Source organism: Protomyctophum bolini (genome assembly GCF_963924005.1).
Source record: "Protomyctophum bolini genome assembly, chromosome: 3".
Taxonomy (NCBI): Eukaryota; Metazoa; Chordata; class Actinopteri; order Myctophiformes; family Myctophidae; genus Protomyctophum; species Protomyctophum bolini.
The window spans coordinates 14,360,503-14,374,461 of NC_137864.1; the positions used below are offsets into that span (position 1 = coordinate 14,360,503).

The 13,959-nt window shown below is 43.0% G+C and overlaps 2 protein-coding genes across 2 annotated transcripts in view; one reads left to right on the plus strand and one right to left on the minus strand.

The window, feature by feature from the left end:
- Positions 1 to 3: 3 nt before the first annotated feature.
- On the minus strand, positions 4 to 8,570 carry LOC308312290 (uncharacterized protein; the record flags this gene model as incomplete). Its single annotated transcript, XM_080758910.1, has 10 exons — positions 8,461 to 8,570; positions 7,924 to 8,193; positions 7,022 to 7,127; positions 6,241 to 6,440; positions 3,374 to 3,481; positions 2,882 to 2,932; positions 2,099 to 2,128; positions 1,542 to 1,550; positions 1,134 to 1,250; positions 4 to 62 (listed from the first exon to the last, which is right to left on the minus strand). Exons 1-10 carry the CDS (start codon positions 8,546 to 8,548, stop codon positions 4 to 6), a joined length of 1,038 nt encoding a protein of 345 aa, XP_080615036.1. The 5' UTR covers positions 8,549 to 8,570.
- A 3,082-nt stretch (positions 8,571 to 11,652) lies between these two features.
- The window catches only part of klhl5 (kelch-like family member 5), a 66,269-nt gene continuing 63,962 nt past the window's right edge, over positions 11,653 to 13,959 (plus strand). The window contains exon 1 of the mRNA XM_080757388.1: positions 11,653 to 11,790. The gene's annotated coding sequence lies outside the window, so the exon portion shown is untranslated. The remainder of the gene's footprint in view (positions 11,791 to 13,959) is intronic.

Consider the following 13,959-nt stretch of genomic DNA (forward strand, 5'->3'; position numbering starts at 1 on the left):
TTTCTACGCTTCCTCCTCGCTGATAGAGGACACGGCGGAACGGACGCGATGGGGCAGGCAGGCTGGAGCGGATAAACGGGACAACGCCAGGAAGAGAAGAATGGACCATATATAAGTACATTCTCTTTGTTTCTACAATATGAACACTGCGTGTTGTGGAAAATGGGAAATGTTGGAAATGTCCCACATTTAAAGAAGCATTCAGTGATTTGGGTGATTTGGAAAGGCCCGCCTCCGCTCTATCTGATTGGATGAAGGATGGGCCCTCTAGCCAAAAACAAAACCTACGCTTTTTTTTTTTACCCCAGGGGTGAACTGGGGACAGAGAGGAACTCCTTATAATATGTATAATAGGATAAGGAGTTCCTCTCTGTCCCCAGTTCACCCCTGGGGTAAAAAAAATACTGACCATATTATGGTCAGCACACTATAGTAAGGAGGATTATCACAAAAAATATAAGTGATATTTTAATTAAGTGGCAAATGTTTCTACTTAAACATAAGTTATGTTTATATTCCCTGGTAAGTAGAAACATTTGCCAGAAATTTCCAATATTTCCCATTTTCCGATACATTTACCATAACACACAGTTTTGGTCAAAGTTATATGTTAACAATCGGTTGCAAAATGTGGGTAATTCCCCACATTAACCATGCAGGAAAATGGTCTTCAACATCCACGTTTTTATTTACCCAACTTTGATGGCATACGTTTAAAAGCATTGCTTTTCATTTTCAGTGATTGGACCGTATCGACTTACATTCATGGATTTAGTTCTTAATCCTTGAAGTTAGTTAGTTCCTACACAGTAAAATCATTCATTTAACTCTGAGAATGTACAAATGTAACCAAATGCATGTTACGTTTGTACTTTCTCAGAGTTACAAATGGTTATATTCACCAATATAGCCTCCAGTTCTTAAGACTCTTGGCCTGTGTCTCCATCCAGCAGCAAGTCAGGGAGTACAATATGCACACGCACACGCACGCACACACGCACACACACACACACACACACACACACACACACACACACACACACACACACACACACACACACACACACACACACACAAAAACCTCAGATCTCTGTCTCTACGGTGTTAACGTTCAGTGGTGTGTGTGTGTGTGCGCGCTTTGATTAATATTGAGTTCAGAATCTTCTGTTCTCTCTCTCTGTGTGGGTGTATTACTTTATGGTCAGATGTGTGAAATTCTCTACCTGGAAATTCGGGAACGGGTGACAGTCCTGTCCATTTGAAGACAAAACAAGACCAGAAAACATCAATACGTTTAATAAAAGGCATTGGAGTATAGATTTATTTTAACTCACCAGTCCAATAACAGTGGTGGAAAGTTTACTTAAGTACAATTTTGAATTTTCCTATACTTTACTTCTACTCCACTACATCTCAGATCCAAATATTGTACTTTTACTCCACTACAATTATTTGACAACTTTAGTTACTAGTTAATTTGTAGATTATTATTACAAAACATAGGCTACATTAACCACTTCAGCCCCATTCCTTTAACTCACCAGTCCAATAGTGGGACCAGGGGGGCAGTCAGACGGATATTTTGTGAAGCCACTAAGGAAATGAAAGTTCATATAATGGCGTCATATAATGTTGTGGCGCTGTCACTGGACCCAGAAAAACCCATAGCCCCATAGAAGTCCATGTATTTTGGCCCAACTTCACCTAGACTGTATTACCTTAATAAACATGGTCATGAATACTTTTTGCTTTCAGTCACTAGTTTAAAGTCTCATTTATAATGTCATAATATTCTTTTTGGAAAATTATGGTCCCATTTATAAAAAAAATGACCATAAAGTTGCGCATGTTCTGAGGGGCGTGGCTACCGTTACAGTCTATGAACGGGATCCCCCTCCCACTCGAGTCAAAATAAAAACCAACGAAGAAGAAGGGGGGAAGTCCCGCCTCGTTGTCTGGGCCAGCCAATGGGCCAGCTGGCCTGAACTGGGCCAAAACGGATCTTGAAAGATGGCGACTTCCATTGCAAGGACTGACAGACATTTTAAGTTCATGTTAGACCCGCGGAACGCTTTGTCCATATTTTTTACAGTCTATGAGTGGGACCCAGAGGAGCGAACTCCCACCCCTAGTGAATGACACAAAACTCAGCTGTCACTTCTGACATCACCATGACATCACTTATGTAGGTCAGTGGTTCCTTCTGACATCACCTGTGTCGGTCAGTGGTTCCCCAAACACTTTCATGTCAAGGACCCCCACATTAATCAATGTATTTGGCCACGGACCCCAAATGAAAATATTTGTGTTCCAAAAAGATATATTTATTTTTCTCCAAGAATGTTTTAAAATAGCAGATCTAGGCTACTCAGGACAATTCATGAAGTGAATCATGTGAATGAGAACGTGATGCTGATGCGGCCCAATGAACAGCGCCAGCAACTGCACTGAGTTTCCTGACTGAACTTGCTTTGTGCATGTCTGACAGGCGCAACGCTCATTTCGTCATTTGTGTTGCGCTAGTGTTTTCTTCTGGCTTGCATAGTAGTTTGTGGAGATGTCTTTTCCTGTCGGTTAGGCCTGAGCTTTCAGAATTCTCTCCATGTTTCCACAATGTGTTGTGGGCTTGTAGATAGGCTATTTTCACACTACACTGTAGTGTATATTATGGTTGTGGTTCAACTGATATTGATGGTATGTTAACAAATTTCGCTGAGGATTGGGGAACCCCCTCAAGGACCCCTGGGGGACGCGGACCCCACTTTGAGAACCACGTGATACTAGTTACTGTACAGAGCCATTTCAGTGAATGATGAAAATTTTAAATTGCATGACTTTAGTTTAGAATAGTGAACTTTAATGGAGAAGTAGTGAAATATACCGGTCATATGGCTGCCTCTTTGAATGGTTGTCTCTGCACGCATCTCTCCACCTATGGAAAATATGATATGGTATGGACTTATTTATGCCTATAACTATAATATATATTTAAAAAAAAACTATTACTGAAAGGGTTATATACGTGGAGAACGTAGAAACTAGAGAGTGAAATGTAAATGGCGATAAATCTCAGTAAAATGGAAGAGAAGTGTAAGTAAATACACTTATACACTGTATATACACTGTATGACATCATATAGAATTAAGAATGGATGTGTAAGAAGCACTGGTGTAGCGTGTCAGGTGCATGACTTTGTGAAGTGCAGGGTAGGGTACTGCTGTTATAGGAAATGTGACTGCATGCGTGGAGGCCTGGCTAACATTTCCCTTACCACTCAAGTCTGGACCACAGCAGCCACAGCCCCCCCCCCCCGAAGCGGCTGCTTCGTCGGCCTGTAGGAAGGGCCGGGCCTGTGTGTGCATGCGTACCTACCATGCCAGTCTTGGTTGATCTTTCCCATCACTGCAGTCAGTACAGTCAGCAGCAGCACCACAAGCAGTACAGCCAGACACGGGACTGTGAACACAATCCACCACTCTACTGCAGAACAGAAAACAGAACAGACAACACTTAACACAATCCACCACTCTACTGCAGAACAGAAAACAGAACAGACAACACTTAACACAATCCACCACTCTACTGCAGAACAGAAAACAGAACAGACAACACTTAACACAATCCACCACTCTACTGCAGAACAGAAAACAGAACAGACAACACTTAACACAATCCACCACTCTACTGCAGAACAGACAACACTTAACACAATCCACCACTCTACTGCAGAACAGAAAACAGAACAGAACACTTAACACAATCCACCACTCTACTGCAGAACAGAAAACAGAACAGAACACTTAACACAATCCACCACTCTACTGCAGAACAGACAACACTGAACACACTGCTGCTCTAACCTACAAGCTCTCGTGTACAAAGACAACACAGATACTAAAGCTCAACTAATGTTCGTTGTATTGAGTTATGCTTCAATACCTTATGGGAATAGTATAACCTCTCTAGAGTGTATCACACACGTTCACCAGAGAGAGAGAGAGAGAGAGAGAGAGAGAGAGAAAATAGAGGTTAGAGAGATCTCATTTGTCTGCAAGTGAGGGTAGAGAAATAGGAAGAGTGCTGAGTATAATAAATAATAAGTGAGAAGATGATTGATGGGGAGGAGAGGTTGTGACATAGAGGATATGGAGAAGCAAAACCAAGAAAGTATGTTGAAGAAGAGAAAAAGAGAAAGTAAAGTAAAGCAGCAGTGGATATCAGGTTGGAAAGATGAAAGTGAGGTGGATATTGTCAATGAAAAAGGGGTCAGTACAGTAGTATCCCCCCCCCTCTCTTATGCACATTCATTGTCTAAAAAAGTGTGTGAAGTTTGTTTTTGTGTGTGGCTGTTATGTTTGTATTACCATGTACCAGTCAAGGTTGCGTCCAAGGAAATGTGTCAGGTTTTCATCACCCCACACTCGCTTTGTGAGTCCATCGTGACAAGAAGATCGGTCTGTTCCTTACTTTGAATGTAATTGACATTATGACTACACTACACTTGACCGTTCTAATGTGTAGATCCCTTAAGCCAGACAGACAAGCTTGGCGGGACGCGTATCCCAAGGCCCAAACACAAATATGCAAAAGAAAGATACTGTAAGACACAAATATGACAGTACAGTTGTCATTGACCGATTTGAAAAACAGTTGAGAATTGAGGTTCTTGTCCTGCTATCGGTGTACACAAGACATTATGTTTATGGGCCTTGGATTATGTAAAATTATAGCTGCAGACAGACACAGAGACAGAGGGTAAATGAATGTATTATCTCCTGAAGGAGATAATCATGAGTGAGTGTGCTATATTGGCAAACAGTGCTACAGTGTTCGTTGTCAGTGTGACTGAGGAAGCATAGGAGAGCAGAACAGAATCTTGCCTGCCGTGTTTCTTGTATGTTTATGTTTCTCTATGAAAAGAGAAGGGAACCCGCACACTCATATGCTCCAAAAGATACATTTATTGACGACGTTTCGAGCCAAGGCTCTTCATCTGGTCGAGTTTGACCAGATGAAGAGCCTTGGCTCGAAACGTCGTCAATACATTTATCTTTTGGAGCATATGAGTGTGCAGGTTCCCTTCTCTTTTCATAATGTTACTTTTTGAACCCAGCACCTCCATGAAGTGATGAGCGTATTTTACTATAGTTTCTGTATCGAGTCCGCTACAGCTTCAGTGGCAGATTATGTAATAATACTGTGTGATGTTCTGAGTGATAGCAGGAGGCAAGGGAACATACTGCGACAACTTAAGGTGTGAAGAGAGTTCAGGAGGAGGCTGGCGTCGAGGTGTTTGCGCTTAATTCTATTGATTCGGTTAGCAACATGGCACCTTTGAGCAAAATGGAATCAGTCTGAAGCATGATGACATTAGTTAACCAATTTCCTTTTCCTCGTCTAGTCTCGTCTCCTCTCCTCACCAACAGTTTTCCGTTTGTTTTTTACCTATTATTATACTCAATGAGACCACAAGGATTCAGACACTATTTAGTCGAGCAAGACGTGAATTAGACTAAACAATTTCAGATGACTAAAATAGGACTAGAAGTAAATTGTGTGTTGTTCAAAATATTAATAGTAAGACTAAATATTTTCTGTCTGCATTAAGACTGGTCAAGACCTACTGTACGCTGTAGAGAGTGTATCGCTCAAGGAAATTACGTTGACGCTTTACAAATCTGTTTACACATGTTTTCTGGAATTGTGCAAAAATACAACCTTTCTGGGTGATAATGCATACAGACATATGTGAGGAAATAGGATACGACATTCCCTGTTCTTGCTTTGTAATGTATTTGGGTCTTATAGAAGAATCTGTGCATCCGAGAGACCAATACCTGGTCAAAATCCTTTTAGCTGCCGGAAAGAAAGCAATCACAAAAAACTGGCTCAAGACTGACATACCAGACTATAAACAATACATATGATGGATGTTCCGGCCCGACCTAAGGCCGATACCGTCTCTGCCTTAGGTCCGTGACCAGGCTTTTCTCTTCGCAGATGATGACTAAGGCTAATTAAGACTAAGTCGACTAAGTCGACTAAGTCTTAGATTTAGTCGACTAAGACTATAAACAATTTCAGATGACTAAACTAGGACTATTAAAACTAATTTGTGTTATTCAAAAGACTGAGACTAAGACTAAATAATAATTTGCAGTCAAAATGAACACTTCTGCAGAGAGAGAGAGAGAGACATGCTCCTTCCTCTGCACCGGTACTGCACCGGTGCACCCTACCTTTTAATGTCTGTTTCCATTGCAGCTTTCTGTTCACTGTGGCATTCAGGATGGTTTGGTTGGCTAGTTGAAGGACACAGTGCTGTGTGTTATTGCCTGACTCTATGGTGATCTTGCCAGGAAGATAGCAGTAGAGTGGTCTCTGCCCTTCACCCTGCTCCTCATCCTCCTCCTCCTTGGCTGGGTGGAGATACAGAGAGCTGTGCAGTGGTGGAATAAGTACACTCGCGTAGTATCAATACTGTGATATAGAAATACTCTGTTACAAGTAAAAGTCCGGAATTAAAAATGTGTTTGAGTAAAAGTACAAACGTATTGGCAAACATTTTTTACTTAAAGTACCAAAAGTAAAAAGTACTCATTATGAAGAATGTCTCATTTCAAGTTTTAAAATGTCTAACAATCTTCTTAAAATAGCCGATAAAATAAAGCTCACAATGCATCGCATTGCGACGCATTGTGAGCTTGTAGATCGGCTATTTTCAAATGGCCGAAATAGCACTGAAGTGGTTACTGTAGCCTATGTTTTGTAATAGTAATCACAAAGTCTACATTCGTCCACGCACGCCAGCCAGGAGCTAGTCTACAAATAAACAAATGTAACTAACGTTTTCAAATAATATAAATGTAGTGTAAAAGTACACAAATATTTGCCCCTGAGCGGATGTAGTGGAGTAGAAGTAAAAGTACTGGATATTGGAAATATGAATTCAAGTACAAGTACAAATAACTCAAAATTGTACAGCACTTGTACTTGTAACAAATGTACTTAGTTACTTACTTTACACCACTGGAGCTGTGGTTGACGTGGCCATGCAGAGTGAGGTTCACAGAGCCCGCTTTGCTGAGCCGGACCTCCACCGACACCTCCAGAGTCAACTCCACACCTGCAGACGGGTAGATAGATAAACACAGATTAACTCTTCCTACTTCCGGCCGCTTTCCTTACTTCCTTCACAGGTGTTACCAATGATACTAATTAAGGCTCTGTTCCATTTAGTGTGCAGTGGTTCTCAAACCTTTTTAATTTCAAGAACTTACAGTACGTTTTAACAGCATAGCATAGCATTATTTGCCTATGGGAAATAATGATAATAATAGCCCGTTCGACTACCGGCGAACGAGCGATGGTCGAAAAGTGGGCGGGGCAACGTCGCCCGAAAATATACAAAAATTCATATTTTTGGGCGATGTGTCGGCCGATGCTCGCCCGCTGTTAAAACGTACTGTGAGAGTACTGAGACGAGACCTGCAAGGGTCCATTTGGTTCCATTTGTACACTCTCAGAGTTACACGCCTGTACAGGGCCATTTGGAACCCACTCAAGGACACTTTGATACCCACTGAGTGTTTCCAGTGAGCATGCGCACGCATACACACACACACACACACACACACACACACACACACACACACACACACACACACACACACACACACCATCTGAAAATGTTTTGTTCCATCGACCCCCCAGAAGCAAATATTTGAGTTAAAAACCCTGTGAAAGAATATATATTCCAAGATTTGCACACATTTTCACGATGTTTCAAAAATCAGCACATGCAGAGTGCAGGACTACGAGCTTGTGGGTCTGCTATTCTTCCACAGCTAAAGTATAAAATAATGGTTAAAAGCTATGAGGCGACACAGATCTAAGTGGGTTCCAACAGCCATGCGGCTCACCTGACGGAGGCCGCTTGTCATGTAGACATGTCATGTCTGTGTCTGTCTCACACAGGAACCAACTGGTGCCTGATTCACCACTGATGTTGAATTCTGACCAAGAAGCAGCACCGTTGCTCCTCCTGGTGCACTCATAGTCCCGTGTCTCACTTCCTGGCGTCAGACAAGGGTCACACAAACCCCTCGGCTTCGCCTCTGCGTCCTCTTTCCTTTCACCAGTCCATTCTTCACAGGCTTCGTATGGTACGCAGAGGAAATTGGCTCTCCAAACTAAAGTTTCAGAGGAGGTATAAGATTTTCAATCAATCGTCCCGTTTAGTGAAATGTGTGGGTTTGTGAAGAAGCATGTGCATAGTACATGTGACTACAGCATTGAAATGTTCTCACTCTGACACACACCAGAAAGGGAATGGAAGTATGGCTGCTAGATGAAACGTACATTGTCTTTGGTTTTCCATCATTCGGCAGACAGAGCGAGTGAACACACACACACACAGGCACCCAGTATAGGGATCATAAGCTGTGTGGATCACCCACCTCTGTGTGACATGAAGAATTCTGGGAGGCAGATGATGAAGGCGAGGATGATGAGGATGAGAAGTTTAGTAAGTGCCACTCTCACCATAGTTATATCCCAGGAGCAAAAATTCACAAAATTCAATGTCTCAAAGCCTTTTTGACTTGGATGATTTCTCATGTCTTCATCTAGTCTCGGAAATCGGTCTCAAAACACACACATACTGTACATACAATACTAGCTCGCCACTTCAGCTCCTATTCCTCTTCCTGTCATTTTCTCAGAAAGTGACACTGAAACTACTCATACTGTCACACACACACACACACACACACACACACACACACACAATGTGTGTGTGTGTGTGTGTGTGTGTGTGTGTGTGTGTGTGGGTGTGTGTGGGTGCGCGTGAGAGAGAGAGAGAGAGAGCATGAGAAAGATATTACTTTATGTAGGCAAGCACAAATTGAATTCAACACCTTCCCTCACCTTTTCGATTGTTGGTGTGAAAAAGATGACGGGCCTATGTTAGTGATATAGTGGTTCATTACCTCACTGACACATCCTGAGTGCTAATTTATCTCCAAAGAGTGTACAACATTTGTACACTCTGGAGTTAAATAAGGATTTATTTTACTGTGCACGTTGTTTTGAAACTAGTATCTGTACCCTGCATTTAAATCCTTCTGCTTAGTTATTATTGTAATTAATTCCCTAGTAGCCCTGTGATTTGCATGTTTCATTAAAACAGGGCAATGCACTATATATTTATGTACTTCTCTATTAAAATATGCAATTTAGGAGTGAAAGCCAGCTTGCTTCTCCAGAGGCTCGAGGCTTGACTATAGGTACTGTAGGCTACCTGGACTTCCAGCATTAAATATGGAGCATATGCAGCCATTGGGTGGCCACTGGCACGAGAAATCTAATTAATTTCAGTTAAGATTCCACTTTCTTTGGGGTATTTCTTGGACACTGTACATAAATTTGCACATTCTGTACATCCTCCCATATCCATAACTATCGGTATTAGTGTAGCCTCGGCCGGGAGGCGAATCCTGGCCCAATAGGCATGCAACAACGCAGCACCGTATAGCCTACATTCGTCCACGCACGCCAGCCAGGAGCTAGGCTCGACTGACTGGGGTGACCTCCACAACCAGGCAGGTAACGTGCTGTCGACTATACTGGAATAGGTACCCCTGGTTCTTCAAATCGGCATGTCACATTGTTATATCCCTAATGATACATATTATGATGTAATTAGACTATATTGAGGACATCAGGGGACTGAGAGGGCAGCCTGTGATTAAAGGACCACTTTTCAACTTATCTTTATTATAATTGGTCTTCACTAATGTTCATGATAAAATATCACATTTCTTTCCTACTCTGTGTCTCATACTGTAGTAGGGCAGTGGGCAGTTCAGAAACCCGTCCACCAGTGACATCACCGTTAGGCCGATTGTTTTTTGAACAAGATTAGATTTTTATTATGAGAACGATGCGGCTTCCATTATTGCATTGCACAAAGTCCTTTGTCAGGCCTGCCGAAATATGAAGTCTATATGGTCTATGCAGATGTCAGAACAGGCCAGCTCCATATCGAGATATAGGGGTGATCAGGTCCAGAGCCCAGGCAGAGGCTTTTGTGCTGGTTCTGGACAACCAGCTATCCAACAGACTCGACACAGGGCACTGCACTCCCTGTGGGGGTGTGGAATGAGCGCATCGAATTTGAAGTCGGTGGGGCGACCAGTTCTCGGATTACGTTGATTACAGACATACACGTACATATATGTACGTACACACAGATACTTGGTGCATTTATAGATAGCCTGCAGTTTCTATTAGCTTGGATCCCCCATCGATGATGTCACTGGCCGGACGGGTTTATGAACTTCCCACAGCCCTCCTATGAGACAGACCGACTGACCGAGTGCCCACAGCCCTCCTATGAGACAGACCGAGTGTCCACAGCCCTCCTATGAGACAGACCGAGTGCCCACAGCCCTCCTATGAGACAGACCGAGTGCCCACAGCCCTCCTATGGCTATGAGACAGACCGACTGACCGAGTGCCCACAGCCCTCCTATGAGACAGACCGAGTGCCCACAGCCCTCCTATGAGACAGACCGACTGACCGAGTGTCCACAGCCCTCCTATGAGACAGACCGAGTGCCCACAGCCCTCCTATGAGACAGACCGAGTGTCCACAGCCCTCCTATGAGACAGACCGAGTGCCCACAGCCCTCCTATGAGACAGACCGACTGACCGAGTGCCCACAGCCCTCCTATGAGACTGACCGAGTGCCCACAGCCCTCCTATGAGACAGACCGACTGACCGAGTGCCCACAGCCCTCCTATGAGACAGACTGACTGACCGAGTGCCCACAGCCCTCCTATGAGACTGACCGAGTGCCCACAGCCCTCCTATGAGACTGACCGAGTGCCCACAGCCCTCCTATGAGACTGACCGAGTGCCCACAGCCCTCCTATGAGACAGACCGAGTAGATTTTCTTTGGCATTTTATCAGGAAAATTTGTGGACCCTGAGGAGGACCAATTATGTGAAGGTGGTGAAGTGGTCCTTTAAACAAAAGGCTGATTATAATTAGCCTAGTTGAAATGGCTAGACTATAAGCAATTAAAACAAATGCATTTTAAATGTAATTTCTGGTTTAACTACCACCCGTAATATTTCAGACATAAATAATGTTGTGGGTGCTGCTGCGGGTCACTGGGACTGCCTGGATACAGTAGCTTTCTAATCTAGATTTGGTGTTTGACAAGCCATAAATTGACAAGACAAACGTGCGCGCGCCACACGTACACAACCACACAGTGCACACGCACACCTAGCAGGTGGGGGTCTTATCTCACCTCCACAGCAGATTGCCTCTCAGAGCTCAGCTGCCCTCAGCAGCAGCAACAGCTTAGAAAATGGGATCGTTTTCAGTGTTCAGTAGCTCTGGTCCATATCCTTATTACTAGTATTCTGTAACATGCATTCAAAGGCGCCCACGACGTCACTTCCCCACCCCCCCCCAAAAAGCACACAGTAAGGCAAAATAACATGTTGCAATCATACAAATTAGTTGATTTGCTTGATAGGCTATATTATTATTGTTGCAAGTTAAAGTTGCAATAGTACATGTTGCTTGCTGGTGTGCTGTGTGCAGAGAATAGCCCATGGAGCTAGAGGACTTGACGCGTTTGTGATTGTTAGCTAAAGCTTGTGATTGTGTCGTGCTATTTCTGTCCCCATAGCTCACCCTCTCACAGACCAAAAGAATAAAGAACCAAAGAATAAGGAGACGTTCTTTCCACTACACACACCGCAAATAAGGTAAGGTGTTTCCTAGGCTGTCGCCAAAACACACATGAATGATATGAATTGTTAAATATCAAACAAATAATTCCTCAAAGAAGATTAGAAGAAGTGCTGTGCCGACTTGTGCGTGCATATGAACCCTGAAACAGGAACTGTTCGAGCCTGCAAGGGATGTCTCTCCATCGGTTGTAACTTAGAGGAAAGATTGGTGTTTTAGACGGCCTCTGTCATTTCAGTCCATTTCCACGTACACGTAAAAACTCACTTGTTTACAATGCGCTTATTCGCTTATTTTGTACCGAAGACGTTTCCTTCTTAGTATAGCGACGATAATGGCCTGGATTTGTGCAGCTCAAGAAGCCAGTGTTGCCAACTCTCCAGTAACGGAAGTAGCTAGTGGCTCCTCGAAAAGTCGCCAAAAGTCGCCAGGGGTGGGATATGCGCGCGCGTAGCGCGCGCCGCCCCTAGCGACTTTTTTGCGTCCCTAGCGACTTTTAGGCGCCCCTTAGTGCACTTAGTTTGTATCATCTCTTCATTTGATAACACATCGTTTAAACTCATTGTAATATTTAAAAAAAACATACCTCAATTTAACTAATGTTTAGAACGCTATTTTGTTCCGATCCATACAGGAATTAGAAGGTTAATACTTTATGCATCCGAGTGTGTATTTTATTTTTTACTAGCAGACTAAACTGAGCTGCCAGTGCTTCCTCCTTTCTTGCTCTGTCGAGCTCGAGGGGCGCGTTCGGAAATACCGCACCGGAGCGCACTCGCCTAGGCAGAGCAAGAAAGGAGGAAGCACTGGTAGACAGTCTGTGCAGTGTGCACATAACCGAGCCGAGGAAGCCACTGAGCCTGCTGTGACCTGTGAGCCAGACCAGACGCGCCGACCACTTTTAGTTTTGCCAATTTCGCGGATTTGAGGCTGAGAAAAAAAAAAAAAAGATTTTATCTCTGGCGCATATCTGGCGCCTGTCAACACGATTTGTCCCCAATTCACCAGGGGAAAAAAGCTAGATTTCTCGCCAGAAGCTTTTCACTAATTCAGTCGCTAGGGGGGTCTGGAAAGAAGCTAAATATGACGACAAATCCGCTAAGTTGGCAACACTGCAAGAAGCAGGATCTATCAGCTGATCAAACGCTGCTGTTTGTGAACTGTTTGGGGGTGAGAGAGAGAGAGAGAGAGAGAGAGAGAGAGAGACACACAGAGAGACAGAGAGATAGAGAGACAGACAGACAGACAGACAGACACAGAGATAATTCCTTTAATCCGGATATTTCTCTCTGTGCAGTATTTTAGCCTGTCCTGAAAACAAACATGAATAATCACACACACAAGGAGTATATACGTCTCATGTTTTCACATGAGCTGTATCCTGTGTATCTACTCTGCACAAAAGTGCACATAATATAATTTAACCATGAAGTTATGACGACTCCATTTGCGTCATACCCACTCACTCATATAACTAAAGCTACCATTTTTTTTCTTCAGTAGTGATGTAAAATAAAGTGATTTTAGATTATAATTTTTCCATTTGAGGTGTCCATATTGGATTTTCTTAAATGTATTATTATTATTATTATTGATTTTTCTTTATTAAAGTGTCTTGCTTCCAAGGAAGCCCAGGCCATATGGACTTACAGGACACTTTTCCTGTTCATTATCATCATTAAAACCGACACCAATTTATCACAAACAATGAACAATGGTCAGAAACACCCAAGATTCTTACATGGCAATTATAATAACATAACGACCCTCATAATTGGACCTGTTGTTACCTCACACAGACACACACATCTTGAAAGGAATTGGAATCTGTTTTTAATCACACAGCCTGAAAAGACAATTCTTAGAAAGCAGTAGTGGTGGTCTTGACTCTTTTGTACTGACTGGCGTGCTGCAGCTATAGTGAAAACGTCACAGACTAGAGTCTAGAGTATTCACAAAATACAACCGCACAGAGAACAGGACATTGTCTAGTCACTAGACAATGTCCTGTTCTCTGTGCGGTTGTATTTTGTGGAGGAGGTAGTATTGCTGCTTTTGAAGTTATTTGAACACAAATTACACACAGTTGAGGGACTAATTCTCACCGATATTTATATGTTTATTATAGAACACTTATGCCATATCATATCACAATAGTACAATATCCAAAATCACAGACAATCCAG